Raw genomic sequence first — 17,200 nt, forward strand, 5'->3', positions numbered from 1 at the left:
CTTAAAAAAAAAAAAAAGAGGGACGCCTGGGTGGCTCAGTTGGTTAAGCAGCTGCCTTCGGCTCGGGTCGTGATCCCGGCGTCCTGGGATCGAGTCCCGCATCGGGCTTCTTGCTCATCGGGGAGCCTGCTTCTCCCTCTGCCTCTGCCTGCCGTTCTGTCTGCGTGTGCTTGCTCTCTCTCCCTCTCTCTCTCTGACAAATAAATAAATAAAATCTTTAAAAAAGAAAAAAAAAAGAAAAAAGGAACTATTTGACTGTAGTCCTTAGCTCTTAAGACAGTGGGCAATGTTGGGGTGCCTGGGTGGTTCAGACGGGGAAGCATCTGCCTTCGGCTCAGGACACGATCCCAGGTTCCTGGGATGAAACCCATATCAGGCTCCCTGCTCAGCGGGGAGCCTGCTTCTCCTTCCTCTTCTGCCCCTCCCCCCGCTCACACTCTCTATCGCTCTCTCTGTCTCAAATAATAAAATCTTAAAAAAAAAAAAAAAGTGGGCAATGTCTAGCAACCTGTGTGTCCAGGATTTTCCGATCTTCTCAACAGCAGAGTACCTTCATGTCCTCTGAGGAACCCTCTAGACTCAAGCCTCAGGCACTTGGTGGGAGTCACACATTTGACCCCTGATGTCTGAGACCGAGGAGGACTTGCTGTGAGCCACCGCCTTGGAGCTCAGTGTGTAAGAAATATGTTGTAATCAGCAAGTCCAACACTGTTTTCAGACACAGTGTGGAAGGAGGAAGTGAAATTCAGAAAAATCATTACTTCCCATGCTCTAGACACAGGGCAAGGCTGTGGCCGGCCCAGTTCCTCGCCCATCTGCGGACGGCAAATCCAGCAAGGCATCGAGAGGCTGACAGGGACGTGCTGCCATGATCTCTAAGCTAGTGACACTCCTCTGTCTCAGTAAGTATCCCGGGGAAACATGTTGGGACCATAGAAAACAACAGAACTGGTACGAGGTTTGGACTGAGGACAGGAAGAGAAAAGGTAACACCAACTTGGGTTTATCGAGCGAATACTATGAAACAGAAATCTCGTGGAGTGTGATGTGTCTGTCACCTCTGAACCGAGGCTTTGGAAATCTCACTCTTGTTGCAAGTTCATGATTTCTGCTAAATGCCTTTGCTACCTGGTCTTATTGGCTTAATCGGTTTTGTTTTTCATACAGAGTCAGCCTTTTGTGCTTAAAGCGAAGTGCTTAGAATACAAACCCTCCATACTATGAATAAAAATCCAGGTCAAATACAAGAATTATAAAGTAAACGCAACAATAAGGAAACAATGTTAAGATATTATAACTACACGCGCTGGTCCTCGTCAGCTTCCGAGACTGAGACCTGCTAGTTCTTTGCTATAAGGGCAATTAGCCACGGGGTGCCTGGGAAGCTCATCGATTAAGCATCCGCTTTCAGCTCAGGTCATGATCCCAGGGTTCTGGGACTGAGTCCTGCCTCAGGCTGCTTGTTCAGCGGGGAGCCTGCTTCTGCTTCTGCCTGCTGCTCCCCCTGCTTGTGCGTGCTTGCTCTCTAACAAATAAACAGTATCTTAGTATAAAGGCAATTAGCCACAATCCATATGTATCAGAGACTAGATTCAAGGAGGCTTGCTTTTTCTTTTATTTTTAAGATTTTACTTATTTATGACAGAGAGAGAGAGAGCGAGCGAGCATGAGCAGGGAAACATCAGGCAGAGGGAAAGGGAGTGGGAGAGGGGGAAGCAGACTTCCTGCTGAGCAGGGAGCCCAATTCAGGGCTAGATCCCAGGACCCCAAGATCATGACCTGAGCCGAAGGCAGACGTTTAACGACTGAGCCACCCAGGCGTCCCTCAAGGAGACTTTCTTGGTGACAAATCGAAGCTGTACAGGAGTGCTTCCTGCATGTGATCATTCAGTGCCTTTTTTTTTTTTAAGATTTTATTTATCTGATAGAGAGAGAGATCACAAGTAGGCAGAGAGGCAGGCGGAGGGGGAGGGAAGCAGGCTCCCTGCTGAGCAGAGAGCCCGATGCAGGGCTCAATCCCAGGACCCCGAGATCATGACCTGAGCCGAAGGCAGCGGCTTAATCCACTGAACCACCCAGGCGCCCCCCAGTGCCTTTTTAAATAAAAAAGATTTATTTATTTAAGAGAGAGTGCTCATGCGCGCATGCGAGAGTTGGGGGAGGGTCAGGGGGAAGAGAGAGAGAGAGTCTCTCAAGCAGGTTCCACCCTGAGCACAGAGCCCTGTGTGGGGCTCAATCCCAGCACCCTGAGATCAAGACCTGAGACAAAACCAAGAGTCCAAAGCTTAACTGTGCCTCCCAGGGACCCTCATGTACTGCTTTGACTGTCCTTCCTTCCACCTAAAATCATCACACAAAACACGGATGGGAGGTATTCCTCATTTGGGGAATAACACTCTGACCCATCCCCCTCAAGAAACCCCAAAAACCTCCGAGAGAGAACGAGGTCCACTTTTACAAATGAGGAATCGCACTCGAAGAGATTTGCCTTGGACTGCGCAGACTTGCCCCTGTGCCAAAGGGCAGCCAAATCTCAGCCCAGAGCTGCTGAGCTCCAAAAATGTTTCCACTCAGCCATGACGTTAAACCAAGAGGGACACATGCACGGGGTCCACGGTATGGAGCACTTGAGGCGTGTCTGGAAGGACTCTAGGCTGGAAAAAGCCTGAGGATGTAGAGAGGGGTGGTTCAGAACGTCCCCAGTTACAGGGCTGGAACTGTACCTCAGAATGAACTGGTTTCCAGAAACCAACAAAGGTCATAGCCACAAAACGTCAGGGGACGAGGACTCACCTCCGTGTGGCCCTCTGCACTCAGCTTCCTGTTCTGGCCACGGTTCTCTGATCCTGAGACCTCAGGCTCCTCCCCGGAGCGCCCCTGACGCCAGAGGCTCGCCTCGGGAAGACCCAGCTGCTTGTGTGCAGAGAGAAGGCAGGGACACGGCGACCACCACCGAGTTCTGAGGACCCCGCTCCCGCACACAGTCCTTGTGGGGCCTCAGGGAACACATGCCCATCGATGCAACTTCCCTCATCTTTTGGAATTACTTTCACAGTCAGGTTCAAGCATGCACGACCAGTCCCTGCTCAGAAAGACGCTCTTTTCATGTTTACCATTCCTTGCATCGTTCATTCTCCTCTGGCCGAGTGAGACGCTGATTCCACTCGAGCCCGTCTGGAGAGCTTCCCTGGACACGCGTATGAGACTTTCTTTCCTTTTCGTGGCTGAGGACTATGCTGCTTATGTATGGGTCCCGTTTGATCTGCCCACTTGCTGGTGGTCCCCTGGCTTGTTTCCACCTTTCGAAGGTTCCTGATCTTCCTCACGAAAATGAGATTAATCTTTCCTTTTTTTTTTTTCTTTTCAAAGATTTTATTTATTTATTTGACAGAGAGACAGAGAAATCACAAGCAAGGGGAGCAGCAGAGGTAGAAGGAGAAGCTGGCTTCTTGCTCAGCGGGGAGCTTAATGCGGGACTCGATCCTAGGACCCTGGGATCATGACTTGAGCTGAAAGCAGACACTTACCCCACTACACCACCCGGGCATCCAGGATTAACCTTTTCTTTTTCATGTTGTCTTTGAGAAATAGTGAGTCTCTCCTAGTGGACTTCCTGTTGTTCCCCTAAGCAACGAAGTTTCTGAGCTGAAGACTGAGAGAAGATGAGATGAGATAGGCTGGGCTGAGCTGTGCTGTGCTGGGGCCTGGGAGCCCATGATGAGTCCCATGTAACCTGAGGGTATGTCCCACCACCAATGACCCAGCTCTGCAAAGCCCTGAACCCGCTTTGAGCTACCAGAGCACAGGCCATGGAAGGGGTTAGACCCGTGTTTCTGAAAGATTCCTTTTTACCCCATATGGACCAGTTTTGTGCCTTGGAAGTGAAAAGGGGGATGTTACCAGGTCTTTGTGCTAAAACTGCCTCCCTACCACCAAAGTTCTCTGATCCCAAGACGTCAGGCTGCCCCAGAGAGCGTTCCTTACATCAGCTCCTACATCCCTCACAACACCTCCCTCAAAGGCGTTGGGACCTGAGTGTCTGGGCGAGTGCAGGAGAGGGCTGATGGAGGAGGTTTTGCAAAAACTCTGAATTTTCTTTTTTAAAGATTTTATTTATTCGACAGAGAGAGATCACAAGTAGGCAGAGAGGCAGGCAGAGAGAGAGGAGGAAGCAGGCTCCCTGCTGAGCAGAGAGCCTGATGTGGGGCTTGATCCCAGGACCCTGAGATCATGACCTGAGCCGAAGGCAGACACTTAACCCACTGAGCCGGCCCCAACTCCAAATTCCCACAGGCCTCAGAATGCCCCATGAGCCAAGAGTGCGCCCACTCGGACTTCCCAGCCCTGACCACAACCCCCCCGCAGTGTCCATGCCATCGGGAATTTATATTCAGATGCCCACTTCCTCTGGGCATCTCACACAGCCCAGAGACGTCCTGCGTCCCTAAGAACTTACAGGCGCTTGCAGGGTCGTCCGCAAGCTCGTGCTCTTCCCTTGCTCTCCGCCGCAACACGAGGCTGCTGTTCACAGATGGCTCTCACCTGCTGTGCGGAGAGAAGGGACCCCCACTTCCCACTCAGCGCGGTCCGTCAAGAGGGCACAGGCTCTGTGCCACAGGTTCCTCTTCTTCTTGACCAAGCATGGCAGGATGAACGAAGATCTGGGCTCCCAGGGCTTTGGTGCTCAGAGAACAGGCTCGGCCCAGAGTTCAGGTCATGCTGCTTCCCAGGCACAGGGCGGGGGGGACCTCTAATACATTCGGGTGTCCACCGATGCGTGCTCTGCCCACCTTTTTCCTGTTTCCGTTCTCTGTGGATTCACTGACTGCGAGAGTTTTCAATACCCTAAACACACCCATTATGCTCCCCATTTTATTGTAGCACATTACACATAAATAACATTTATCCTCTTAACTCTCTGTATCTGGTCGGTGGCACTTAATGCATTCACAATGACGCACGCCTTCACCCGAAACCTTTTCATCATCCCCAACATAAACTCTGCACTCGTTAATTGAAAAGCGTTCTTCCTCTCTTTCTCCCCAGCCCCCTGATATCTTCTGGTCTATGTTCTGTCTGCATGAATTTGCCTATTCTAGGTACTTCGTGTAAGTGGAATCATACAATATTTGCCCTTCTGCGTTTGGCCGATTTCACACAGAATAATGTTTTCCAAGCCCACTGGTGCTGTGGCATCTATCAGAATTCCATTCCTCTTTACGGCAGAATCGTCCTCCCCTGTCTACAGACACACACACACCTGGTCTCTGTCCACGTGTCCGCTGGTGGATGCTTGGGTCTCTTCAACTTTTGGCTCGTTATCGCTTTTTCAAAACGTGGAGAGTAATATTTTTGATTGGTCCATGCAATTTTAACACAAAGGTAACTCCCCCCCCTTTACACAACTAAGACACAAAACTGTTTCACACAGGCAAAAAAAAGTAAATTTCTTAGAAACATAGGTCCAACCAAGTATCTGTGGACTGAGAGCAATCTCTCTCTTCCGGTAAATTCTGTAAACAGGCTTATCTTTATTGTTATCTTTAACAAGATCTTAGAACTCAGGCCAAACTCTAACCACCACAATTGGGCAATATTGGTGGTGCCCGTGGGGGTCAGAGAGGCTCATGCCCACCATCGCTTCCAAGTCTCTCTCTAGGACAACGGATTTCGAACTGTGCTGCAGCCTTGAGAAATGTTTTTCTAGGTTTGGTCACTCAGGGGAATACTTGTACCTCCCTGGAAATTTCGCAAGTTTGGTGCCTGAGCCCTATCCCAAGTGACTGGGATTCGAGGCTTTCATGCTTTGGTCTGGGCCCTGGGCTCTCTAAGCACCCCCGCCCCCCAGGGGAGCACAATGTGCAGCCAAGGCCAGGAGGCACGGGGTGGGGTACCCTACAGACGGACCCAAGCGTGGGACAGCGGAGGAGGCAGGTTCTCCCCGTTCTGGGATGTCCACGGGGATTCTCTGAGGCTTGTTTGAGAGGACAAAGCAGTAACCTCTGTCCTACTTGGAGTACCAAAAGATGGAAAGAGATCATGGCAAAGATGGGATCAGAACCTCACCAGATTGAAGGCTGAGGCTGACTTAACTGGCCTTGTCCAGGGACAGAGCTCCCTCCGTCTCTGAGCCAGCCCCGACTCCCACGTGGACGTGGGTGACCCGGTGAGGTCTGGAAATGGAGCTGGCCTGGCGGGAGGAGGATGGGGAAGGTAGGGAGACGCTGCCTCTCGTCACATCCTCGGAGAAGCTGTGTTTACGCGCGCATCTCATCAGCCCGTCAGCGTGCGTTTGCTGAGGTCCTCCCGTGTGCCGGGACGTGCACAGATGCTGGGCACGCCGAGGGGAAGGACACAGGCCCCGCCGGCCAGCTGCTCACAGGCGGTGACGCCCGTGGCCCCGAGGTGCGAGGCGCACAGCTTCTGTGAGCTGAGTGGTCAACTGTCACCGCGGCACCCGTCAGCCCTCGGCAGGCTGCTCCCGGCGCGCGGGACACTGTCAGCAGACCCTCGTGCCGCGCAGGGTCTCCAACCACTCCAGAGGTGGGCTAGGCTCCCACTCCAGTCCTGTGCTCCCACATCTTTCCCACGGTTCCTGCCTTCTACCCCCCAAGGGTGAGGTGCGGGCAGTCCACAGACTGGAACACCGGCTCGAGAGAAACGCAAGACGGAGAGTGGCTCAGGGCGGAAGCTGCGAACAGAGGGGCTTGCGGACATCCGGGGAACCAGGACAGCTCCTGGGGCCGTGGGAGGAGCGAGCTGCACAGGAGACCTTCTGCGAGAAGCGGGGAAGGAGCCGAGAGCAGAGCTGGAGCCACAGGCCAGCGTGGCGAAATGAGAAGCCCCAGAGGCCTGACCTCCAGGGTCCCTTCTCAGCGGCAGCCCCCGGGAGGCCCCGCAGGACGGGCCCCGGGTGGGTGCTCGTGTCTCATGGACGGTTCTGTTGCAGGGCTGTGTGCTGGCCAAGGAAGCAGGGGGACCAACGGTGAGATCCCTCAGACAGATCCTCCTTCTCCTTCACTCCAAACTCCCCGTATCACTGCTCTTTCCTTCAAGGGGTTTCTCGGGAGCAGAAAAGGGCACCAAACCCCATCCTGATCTCTGCTTCCTTCCAGAGTCCCTTCCCAAGCCCTCCCTCAGGGCCTGGCCCAGCTCGGTGATGCCTCCCTGGAGTAACGTGACGCTGCAATGCCAGACTTCTACCAAGAATGCCAACTTTGTTCTCAGCAAGGGAAAAGTTCCTTTGGAGTCTGGGCAATCATGGATTTCCACAGATGGGCCGGCTGAATTTCACCTCACTGACCTACAATTCAGCAATGCTGGAAAGTACACCTGTGAGTACTACAGACGGGGGGCCCCGAGCACACGTTCACAGCCCAGTGACGTCCTCCTACTACTGGTGACAGGTGAGGAGGGTGCCTCGGAGGGACACAGGGTCTTGCAGGGACAGGTGTAGGGGAGGAACCGAGGGAGGGAGGGGGCAAGGCGAGACGGAGAGACACAGAACAGAAAGAGCCAGGGCTTGAAAGGGAAATCGCCTTCCCGCTGTCAGAGTGGAAAGAGGGTGAGACCAGGGATCTGTCACTTCCCCCACGTGGCGGGAGCCCCTGCCGGGAGAACAAGGGTAGGTGGGGGATGCAGGGCTTCTCCCCATGACCTTGGAGCCCTCCTTCTCTTCCAGGAAATTTTCCTAAACCTTCCCTGCAAGCCCACCAAAGGGGTGAGGTGACCGCAGGAGACACCGTGACCCTGATGCCAGACGGCAGCCAATGTTTACGAGACTATAATGTTTGCTCTACTGAAGGCGGGAGCAGCAGGGCCCGTTCAGCTCCAGGGTCCAGTAGAGAAGGAGACGGACTTCTCCCTCCAGAATGCGACAGCTGGTGACACCGGGAACTACAGCTGTGTGTACTTCCAGACCAGCGCTCCTTTCTGGGCCTCCAAGCCCAGCAATCATCTGGAGATCCGGGTGACAGGTGAGGTTTCGTATGATTTTCTTAGGGCATTTTAAATTTTTAATTAATTTCCTAATTAGTTTCTTCTTATTTTGACTATTTTATTGGCTTTCTTGAGTTTTCTTGACCTATAACTGACTTATAACACTGTGTTAATTTAAGGTGTGCAACATTTTTTTTTAACCGGAAAACATTTCTTCTGTTACTTTCGGATTCCTGTTTCTCCTTCGCCTTCCTGGTCATCTCCTTTTTAAACCTCTCCTTTCCTACTTTCTAGTCTTTGGCCTTTGTTGCTTGGCCTTCTTGGAGACTTTCTCAGCTTGTTCTTCCAAACGACCCATCCCGCCCCCACCAGAGCCCCTTCTGCCACCCCGGGCATCCCCGAGAGCTGTGGTCCATCCTGCTGACGGCAACTTCATGGCAGTACCTCTCTCAGTCTTGGAACACGCTGCTCCCCGGCCACCTGCTGTCGTGACACAGCTGCAGAATCTTCTAAACTTGCTTCTTCAGGGGAGGCTGAGCCCACGTCCTCGGCCTTGTGCATGTTTGCGTGTGCACTGTGGTCGGCGAACCTTCTGTAGTTAGGACGCAAGGTCAGGGCGGGCAGTGCCGAGAGGTGCAGAGGGCATCCTGGGCCTAGCGGTGTCCTCACGGGCCTCTCCCCACGGACTCTGTCTCCGGGGAGCGTTGCTGCTGATGGGTTCAGACGCGAACTCTGCGCTCCTGGCGTGTGTGAGCTGGAGGAGTCAGATGCCGGTTCCCTCTGGGAACCAGGGCCAATGGCGAGCCCGAGCTCTTCCTGGGTGAAGCTGAAATGAAACGCACAGTGGTCCCGACGCCCAGCTACTAAGCTGGAATTTTCTTGGGCTCACTGGCTGCACAGAATAAGTCTTTGCTATGAGAGCAATAAGGAGGGGAGCAGACGCAGCCCCTGAACGACCTCCATTCTCTGTGCAGCAACGGTGGGTTTTGGGGTTGCTGCTAAGCCTGGTTCCTACTAGGAGGAGGGAGAAGGGGAAAGGGCAGTGCAGGAGGGTGGAAATGAGATGACGATCAAGGACAGGAAGGGGGAGCGGTAAGGCAGAGAGACTGGGAAGGAGACCAGGGAAGGGCCACTACAACTCTCCGGAAATCCCACGTTGTGTTGAGTGACGACAGCGTCAGGGGAGGTAGAGCTGAGCACTGACCAGGAAGCGCCAGCGGGTGCAGGACAGTCACACCGGGCAGGTCCTCGCGAGGAGGGTTGCTCCTTTCCAGCTGCTGCTCATCCTCTCCTCTCTCCCAGCTCCCCCAGGGGCCGCGTCCCGGGATTACACCTCGGGCAACCTCATCCGACTGGGTCTGGCTGCCGTGACTGTGGTGATTATGGGGGCTCTCGTGGCGGAAGCCTGGTGCGGCCAGAAGGAGTCTCCACGTGCATCCACATAAAACAGCTGAGCGCGTCTCTTCTTTGGGCTGGTGTCGCGACACGGGGCTCTCTCAACACCAGACTCCACCATGGGACTTCTTGTGGTTCTCAACGTAGACACAGACGGCATTTTGGGTGGGACAGTTCTTCATCACAGGGGACTGTCCTGTTTGTTGTGGGAACACTTAGCACCACTTCTCATTCCCATTAAAGAGCAGTTGAAGCCCCAGTCATCGTGGAAGAAGATAGCAAACAAGTTCTATTGTGCTTTTCCCAACACCCCTAGATGTGGAGGACGGGAGTGGGGTGGTGTTGTCCTGGTGGACAGCCTGCATGAGGAGGCCAGGGAAATAATATTCTTCCTCTTCCTCCCTCTCCTGGCCTCAGGTCTGTACTGCCCACATGCCCCTGGCTGCCTAGGAAGGATGAGCACTGGCGGGGAGCCCTGTGGATTCTGAGTCCCACGGAACCTGCACTCTTCGCTCTATGAAGAACCACTCGCGGACGAGACTCACCTTCCCTCCTGCTGCAGCTTCGCCTGGGGCTGAGGACAGGCTGGAGCCTAAAGATGCACCTCATAAACTTGGAGGACCTGAAAAAATGCTTAAAGCTTCAGAGTCAGGCTGGGTAACCTGTGTCGTCACTTCTGTAGGAACTGTCATTCCACTGAAAAGTGGGGAAAACACTGCTACCCACATATCCATTACTGACTCCTCTCCATTCTCTATTTCGTGCTTCTGGACCAATGAGTCGGGTATTTAAACTTCCGTACTCATCGCACGTGTCTTTCGACTTTGATTTCCCAGAGTCCCAACATTCCACCTCATTTGGGAGACTTCCTCTCAGTTTCTGGCACCGAGCTGCCCCCGAGGTGCGCCCACATGTCTCATTTCCTGGTGCAGCTGTAAAATGTTCCATAGTATTTTCATGTTCAAGATCTGTTGTTTGTCAATAATCTTGTTCTTTTTCACAAATACCCCTTCTTATTTTAGAGCTGGTATCGCCTCCCTTACAACCCGAGAGAGACGCTCATAAAAACCCAGCTCTGATAAGAGTAGAAACGGTTCTTGTGGATGTAATTCTACAGTGCGTCTTCTTCCTTTCGTTACGCCGGCTTTCCACAGATCGTGGCTGACCCTCCTTCGGGGTGCTGGAGGCAGGCAGGAGCTCCTCCCGGGCTGTGCATCTCATGGCAGGCTTTCTCAGGGTGGACACTCAGGGAGGTTCAGGCAGCTGTTCAGTATTTCTCCCCCTTCCACCCAACGAGTAGTAAAACTCAGGGTTCCTCCCGGGTTCCTCCTTGCATTGCTATTGGTCACGAGTGGTCGAAATGGACAGAACTCTGGCTTTACAGCCGGCACAGGCCGGCACACCGGATGCCAGCTGCTCGGTCTATAGCCGCGTCTTGCCGCAGTCTCCGGACACCGTGGCCACTGATGGTTCGTGATGTGCCCATTCCCTCACGTGTGACTGCCCACGGCTCCTTCGGACTGTGTCTCCTCTTCCGTCAGATCCTACTTTTACTTTGAAATCGTTCAATTTCCAGGAAGTTGCAAACTCAATGCAGATACTGGCACCCTGGACCCAGTTTCTCCGATGGCGCCGTTGTATGTCCACCACAATATGAAAACCAAAGAGTTGACCCTAGGACAGCATGTAGGGTTCTAGGTCATTCTATCATGTTTAGATTTGTCTGGCCACCGGCATAATCAACATACGGGCACAGTCTCTCACCATGACGATGTCCCTCACGGTGTGGCTTACTATCACACCCAACCTCTCCCCCCAACACCACTGTGACCACGGGCTTGTTCCCTACCTTTAAAATTTTGTCATTTTCAGAATGTTCTACATCCTACTACCTGGTTTTCACTTCCTCAATGTGGGCGTGACACAAAAACGTGTGGGTCACATAAGAGGAAGGAAGGGAAAAGCTGGAGGAAAGAGGTCACCGCCCACACTAAGCTTCTCTCCACCCGGTGACCGCAAAGCTGAAGAGGGGTCCTTATAGCAAGCAGCAGGAACAGGGCCATGATTGTGGTGATTAGTAGGAACTTTGGTAAGTTCCTTAAGATTGAGGGTTCAATTTGAGGGTGGGGTTCCAGAGGAGAGTGGACTGACACACTGAGAGACATGAAGAATGCAGAAGAAACAATGCCGGCTTGTGTTTGCGGACTGCCTCACACATGTCAGGACCCACGCTCGAGTTTTCTCCAACATTCACATAGGTACATTCCACATTCGTGACGTGCGCCGTGCCTAGATCACCTTCGCTTATTTAATGATTGACTGACAGTGAGTCAACATTTTTTCTTTAAATAAAGGTATTTATTTGAAAATAGAAACTACTTAGCAATAGTTGAGTAATGCAGGGTCACCACCTATGTTAATGCAGGGAATTAACATAAACATAGAATACTATGGAAAAACAGAAAATGTTAGGACATTTTAGCCTTTTGTGGTTGTTATGCTTCTGACCCCATGGCTGACCACTTCCTAGCTATAAAGGGTGATAAGCCAGAGAGAAAGTTGTTCTAAGTCCACCATAAATGGAACTTCTCCCCTTGATGGGATCAGAAGGGCTTGACTGAAAGGGTAATAACTTTCCGATGCTGTGACCAAAATTATAGGGCACTGTGCCACCATGTGGCCTAAAATCACCTCCTCGGGCACCTGTGGTTCATATGCCACCCCGAGGGAAACACCACTCTGACCCTTGCAAACAGTCCTGCGTGGTGGGAATTAGGCCCAGGGGTCAAAGAAGGACCCTGAGACCGACAGCTGAGGGCTCCTGCTCAGGGCCGCACGGAGAATGAGCAGAACAGGCAAAACACAAGCCCAGCCTGCCTGCCTCTAACGTCACGACTGCTTCCACCAGCTTATACCAAGAAATTAAGATGGATACACGTATGGTGTCTTCAAAACAGAAATGCCCTTGGAGTGACCGAACAGATGCTGACAAGGGGAAATTCTAGAGACATAAAAGAGGATTAGCTCATCATGGCAGGTGAAAGACCTGTCACAAAAGGCCACATGCTATACACGATTCCATTCATATGAAAGTCCAGAATAGGGAAACCCACAGAGAAAGCAGGTTACTGGTTGTTTAGGGCTGCAGATGCTGGGGAGAAGAAATACAACAGAAGTTGAAAAGTAACGGGGTATCATTTTGAAGCCATGAAAGTGTGTTAAATTTGACCGTGTGAAGTTTGCACATATCTGTGAATGTAGGAAAGCCCATGAATGGCGTAGTAAAAGGGCAAACTATATGGCATGTGAATTACATCTCGATAAAGTTGTTTTAAAATTTCCTGGGTGTGGGGCACCTGGGTGGCTCTGTGGGTTAAAGCCTCTGCCTTCGGCTCAGGTCATGATCTCAGGGTCCTGGGATCGAACCCTACATCGGGCTCTCTGCTCAGCAGGGAGCCTGCGTCCCCCTCTCTCTCTGCCTGCCTCTCTGCCTACTTGTGATCTCTGTCAAATGAATAAATAAAATTAAAAAAAAAAAATTCCTGGGTGTGAAACAGGGTACAGCTCAGGATGTCTGTTTGCAGGTGCCAAAACCCCTCATTTCCTCAGACAAGGATAGCGTGTGGTTCTTGGCTCGTATTTGGGCACCATGACTATAGATCTGAGTTCTTACCACATTTCTCTGAACCCTAGACTCTAGGATAGTCTATACGGCTCTTTACTTCAGAACCCCACCTTGGGAAAATGAAAAGTATTCTGTTGTTAAGCCTTCTGTTTGTGTTTCCAGTAAAGGAGGAATCGGATGTGTGTCTTGGGAGCCTCCACGCCTGCACATGCTGGTCGAGTGTCTCTGAAATACATCCATGGTGCTGGGGCTTGGTTTCCTTATCCACACAGTGAGGGCAACGACGAACGTCTGCAGGCCCACTGCAGTGAGTAGAGGCTGTGCACGCACAGGAAGATTACTGTTACTCCCATGGCGGAAGGAATCCTTCTGCCACCCCCCTCCCTGGCTCAGGCGCTATTTCTGCTGGAAATCCCCCATGGAGAACTCCCCATCATCGGTGAGTGAAGCAAGCACATCCCTTTGCCCTCCTCTGTCCTTGACAGAACGTGTGCCCTGTCATCCAGCTCCAGGCACCCGCCCCTGGTGAGGTAAGACTTCTGAGAGCGTCTCCTCTCATCACTGTGTAGGTGACGTGCAGAGCTGACATGAGACGCCAGTCAGACAAGAAGCCAGGAGGTCCAGAGCGTGTCCAACCAACATGTTCTCCCAGCCACGCTGGCTGAAGCCCTCAAGCCTCCGAGAGACACCCAACTCGGGAGGCGGTGGAGGGTCCCGGTGCCCCCTCAGCAGTGTCTGCAGGGGTGCGTGAAGGCAGGTGTTGAGCAGGCAGGGACTGAAGAGGTCTGGAGGTTTCAGAACCCTGAATGGTCCTTAGCTGGGAGATGGCACATTGAGGGCACTGAATTCTGGTAGGAATTCACTTAAAATTACTTCATGATGCTTTATGATGATGTTTTTCTTAACTAAGTTTAATTTACAGTTAAGCTGGGTTCTCACCCCCGAATTCCTCCCTTTGCTCTGATTTTTCCAACAACTATGAACAACTTAAAGTACCTTCGAATTCTTTGACTCTAAAATATCACACTCGCTCCCACAGGTAATCCTACTTCATCGCTAACTCTGCTCACTTTGCTCTGTGCACTTGCAGGAGGTTGTCTGATGTAGGCCTACCATCTACCTACTTTCAGCAGCATCGGAAGGGGCACATATCCTGCTCAGTGGGGAAGGGTCTGTCCTGGGAGTTCCACCCATTCTGCAGGGACTGGGCAGGAGGCACAAAGGTTCAGGCCCCCAGGGCTTTGATGCACAGGGCCCAGGCTCCGTCCAGAGGTGCGGGTCAATGCTGCTTCCCATGTGCAGCTTCCGAGTGGATTCGGGTCTCCACACGCCTCTGCTGTCTCTGTAGTTGTCCTTTTTCCATTTCCTGGTTTCTCTGACTTTGCAATAACATTTCTTCACATACCTCAGCACATGTCCACTACCTTCCATTTTCTCAGACTACAGATTAAATTTGCATGAGGTATGCATGTGTTTGCACCTAAAAGTCCTAATAACTTCTCACTTTCCCCCTGAAACATCAAACTGTTCCTCCATACAGGAGAAAGAAAGGAAATTTCTGTTCTTGGAATCACAGGGATAACTAAACCCCTACTCCTCCTTGTTAACATAATATCGTCACTACAATAACATTCAGGTACAGGCATGTCAATTTCCAGGCAATTTTAGCACTCAGGCCAAAGTATCCTCCTCGCATGGATACTCCACAATGATAGTATCACCCTCCTCTACCCCAAACTGCATCTAATCTAGCCACTTATTCTACAGCCTGCGTTACATGTTCTAAATTGCTGCACCTGAGAGAGGAGGCAGTAACCGTGGGGAAGACTGGTGACGGGGTCTGACTCTAGCCACCTCCTGCCATTACCCAAGGCCATCTGGCATAAAGTGACCAGGAATCTTCTCCCTCAATAACAGCTTATATCCCATGGGTGATTCCTTTACAGGGCCTGGCCAAAGGGACACCACAGATGGTGAGTGTTTTTTCTTATTTAGATGCTACTTGTTTTTTCATCCAAAATTCCCCATCCTTCCCTTCTCCTTCTTTAAGGGGAAAGTAAGGTGTGTGCGTAATCTGACTTGCGCTCTACTCCTTTCCAGGGTCGCTTCCCAAGCCTTCTCTCAGTGTCTTCCCCAGGTGGGGGATATCTCCCAAGGGCAACGTGATTCCCGAGTGCTCAGCTCTCACCAGGAAGGTAAAATTTGTTTTCAGAAAGGAAAGCCGCTCTTGGATCCCATGTAGCTACCCAGTTCTACAGGGATCTACAGCTAAAATCTACCTCTTTAACCTGAGTCACAGTGATGCCAGGGAGTCACCTGCGAAGATTCCACGGAAAAGGCCCCTTTCAGACGCTCTCCAGCCGTACCTCTGTACTGATGGCTACAGGTGAGGAGGGGGTGCGTTAGGACGACTCCTGCCCTCAAACACAGGCTTCCTTGACACAGAGAACGGAGCGAGGCAGAACTAACAGAAGACTGGGAGATAAGGAGGGCTCAACCTCCTTGCCCCGGACAGAAAAACAGAATAATCCGGAGTCGGCTTGAATCCACGCCTAGGTGGGAGTAATCAGGGGTCAGCCATCTTTTCTCCCAAGTGAGAGCTCCCTCCCAGAAGGCCAAGGGAAGGAGAGAAAAGAGGATACCTCTAACACTGTTACCGGAAGTGACCTTCCATTACCGGAAGTGACCTTCTATTACCGGAAGCAGTCTTCCACCACTGGAAGTAACCTTTCCTTACAGGAAGTGACCTTCCCTTACAGGAAGTTTGCGCAAACCTTCTCTCCAAGCCTTTCAGAGGCATAAGGACACCCCGGGAAGAAACGTGACTGTGCAGTGTCATTGGCCAGACAATATGCTCAAAGATGTAATGTTTGTTCTCCTGAAAACAAGTACCAGAAAGCGTGGATAGCACCAGCGACCTGAAGGACAAAGGAGACTTCTCCCTTAGGAACGTGACAGTCAATGACACTGGAAACTACAGCTGCGTCTACTACCAAAGGCTCCTTTCTTGGCCTCAGACCCCAGTAACCGCCTTGAAATCTTGGTAACGGGCAAGGTTTTATGTGATGTTAAGAAAGATTTACTTTTCAAAAGATTTTTATTTATCTGATAGAGAGGGAGCAGCAGGCAGCGGCCCAGGGAGAAGAAGACTCCTTGCTGAGCTGAGAGCCTGACGTGGGGTTTGATCCTAGGACCCTAGGATAGTGACCTGAGTCAAACGCAGAGGCTTAAGGGACTAAGCCACCCAGGCGCCAGATTTTTTTTTTTTTTTTTTTTAAATCAGAGAGTGTTCTGTTAGTCTCTGATTCTCTTTTCTCCGTCACGTCCATTATGTTCTTTTTAAATCTTTTGTAATTTCCGTTTCTTTGCCTTTTCTATCTTGCATTCTTGGATGATCTCTTACGTTATTCTTTAAAATTATTAAGCGAGTCACCAGCAGAATTCCTTCTACTATTGTCTGCGGCTCTTACGATTTTGGTTTACCTTGGTATTAGTGATTTCATTCTCTATTACTTTGTCTTGTTCTCCAAACGTGGTGTTTCCCCAGCAGACTGCTTTTGTGTCGTGGATGCAGTATATACTTGTGTCTCCTGGCCCATACTACTAGTTGCCTTCTAAAATTACCTTTTGTTTCAGGGTGCTGGGTGGCTCAGTCATCAAGCGACTGTCTTTGGCTCAGGTCGTGATCCCAGGGCTCTGGGACTGAGCCCCACATCGGGCTCTCTGCTCAGCAGGGAGTCTGCCTCTCCCTCTCCAACTGCCCCTCCCCTAACTCATGTTCTCTTGCTCTCTCTCTCTCTCAAATATATAAATAAAATCTTTAAAAATAAAATTATCTTTTGTGTCCTACTATAATTCTGCTTCCCTGGAAGCTACACACTAATTTCTTGGTTTATTACTTTCTGTCTTACTGATTCTTCCCATAGTCAGTGTATGTTTTATAATTAAAGGTCTGTATGGTCAGTAATAAGAGGTGGAGGGTGCTTTCTAAATATGGTGGCATCATTACCATTTCTCTCCATGGGCCTTGCCTCAGAGAGTATTGTTACTGCTAAATTTAGAGATGGACTGGTCATAACTGGGATGCAGGAGGTAAGACATTCCCTGTTTACATGTAGTAGCTGTGCCCAGATCTGCTGAGGGATGACACATGCACAGGCTCCTCATGAGGAACCAGAGCCACTGCCAATCTCAGGCTCTTCTTGGGTGCAGCTGAAATGCACCGTGACCCTGAATTCTAAA

General features: G+C 51.3%; 1 protein-coding gene across 1 annotated transcript; it reads left to right on the plus strand.

Moving 5' to 3' along the window:
• Positions 1-868: 868 nt before the first annotated feature.
• On the plus strand, positions 869-10,367 carry LOC111139564 (T-cell-interacting, activating receptor on myeloid cells protein 1-like). The gene is given in 6 exon segments (XM_022491880.1): positions 869-902; positions 6,950-6,985; positions 7,116-7,406; positions 7,682-7,751; positions 7,753-7,976; positions 9,241-10,367. Coding segments are annotated over 6 exon segments (798 nt in total). The 3' UTR covers positions 9,384-10,367.
• Positions 10,368-17,200: the final 6,833 nt, after the last annotated feature.

This window comes from Enhydra lutris, unplaced genomic scaffold (assembly GCF_002288905.1).
Source record: "Enhydra lutris kenyoni isolate GAN:26980312 unplaced genomic scaffold, ASM228890v2 scaffoldscaffold111, whole genome shotgun sequence".
NCBI classification, from domain to species: Eukaryota; Metazoa; Chordata; class Mammalia; order Carnivora; family Mustelidae; genus Enhydra; species Enhydra lutris.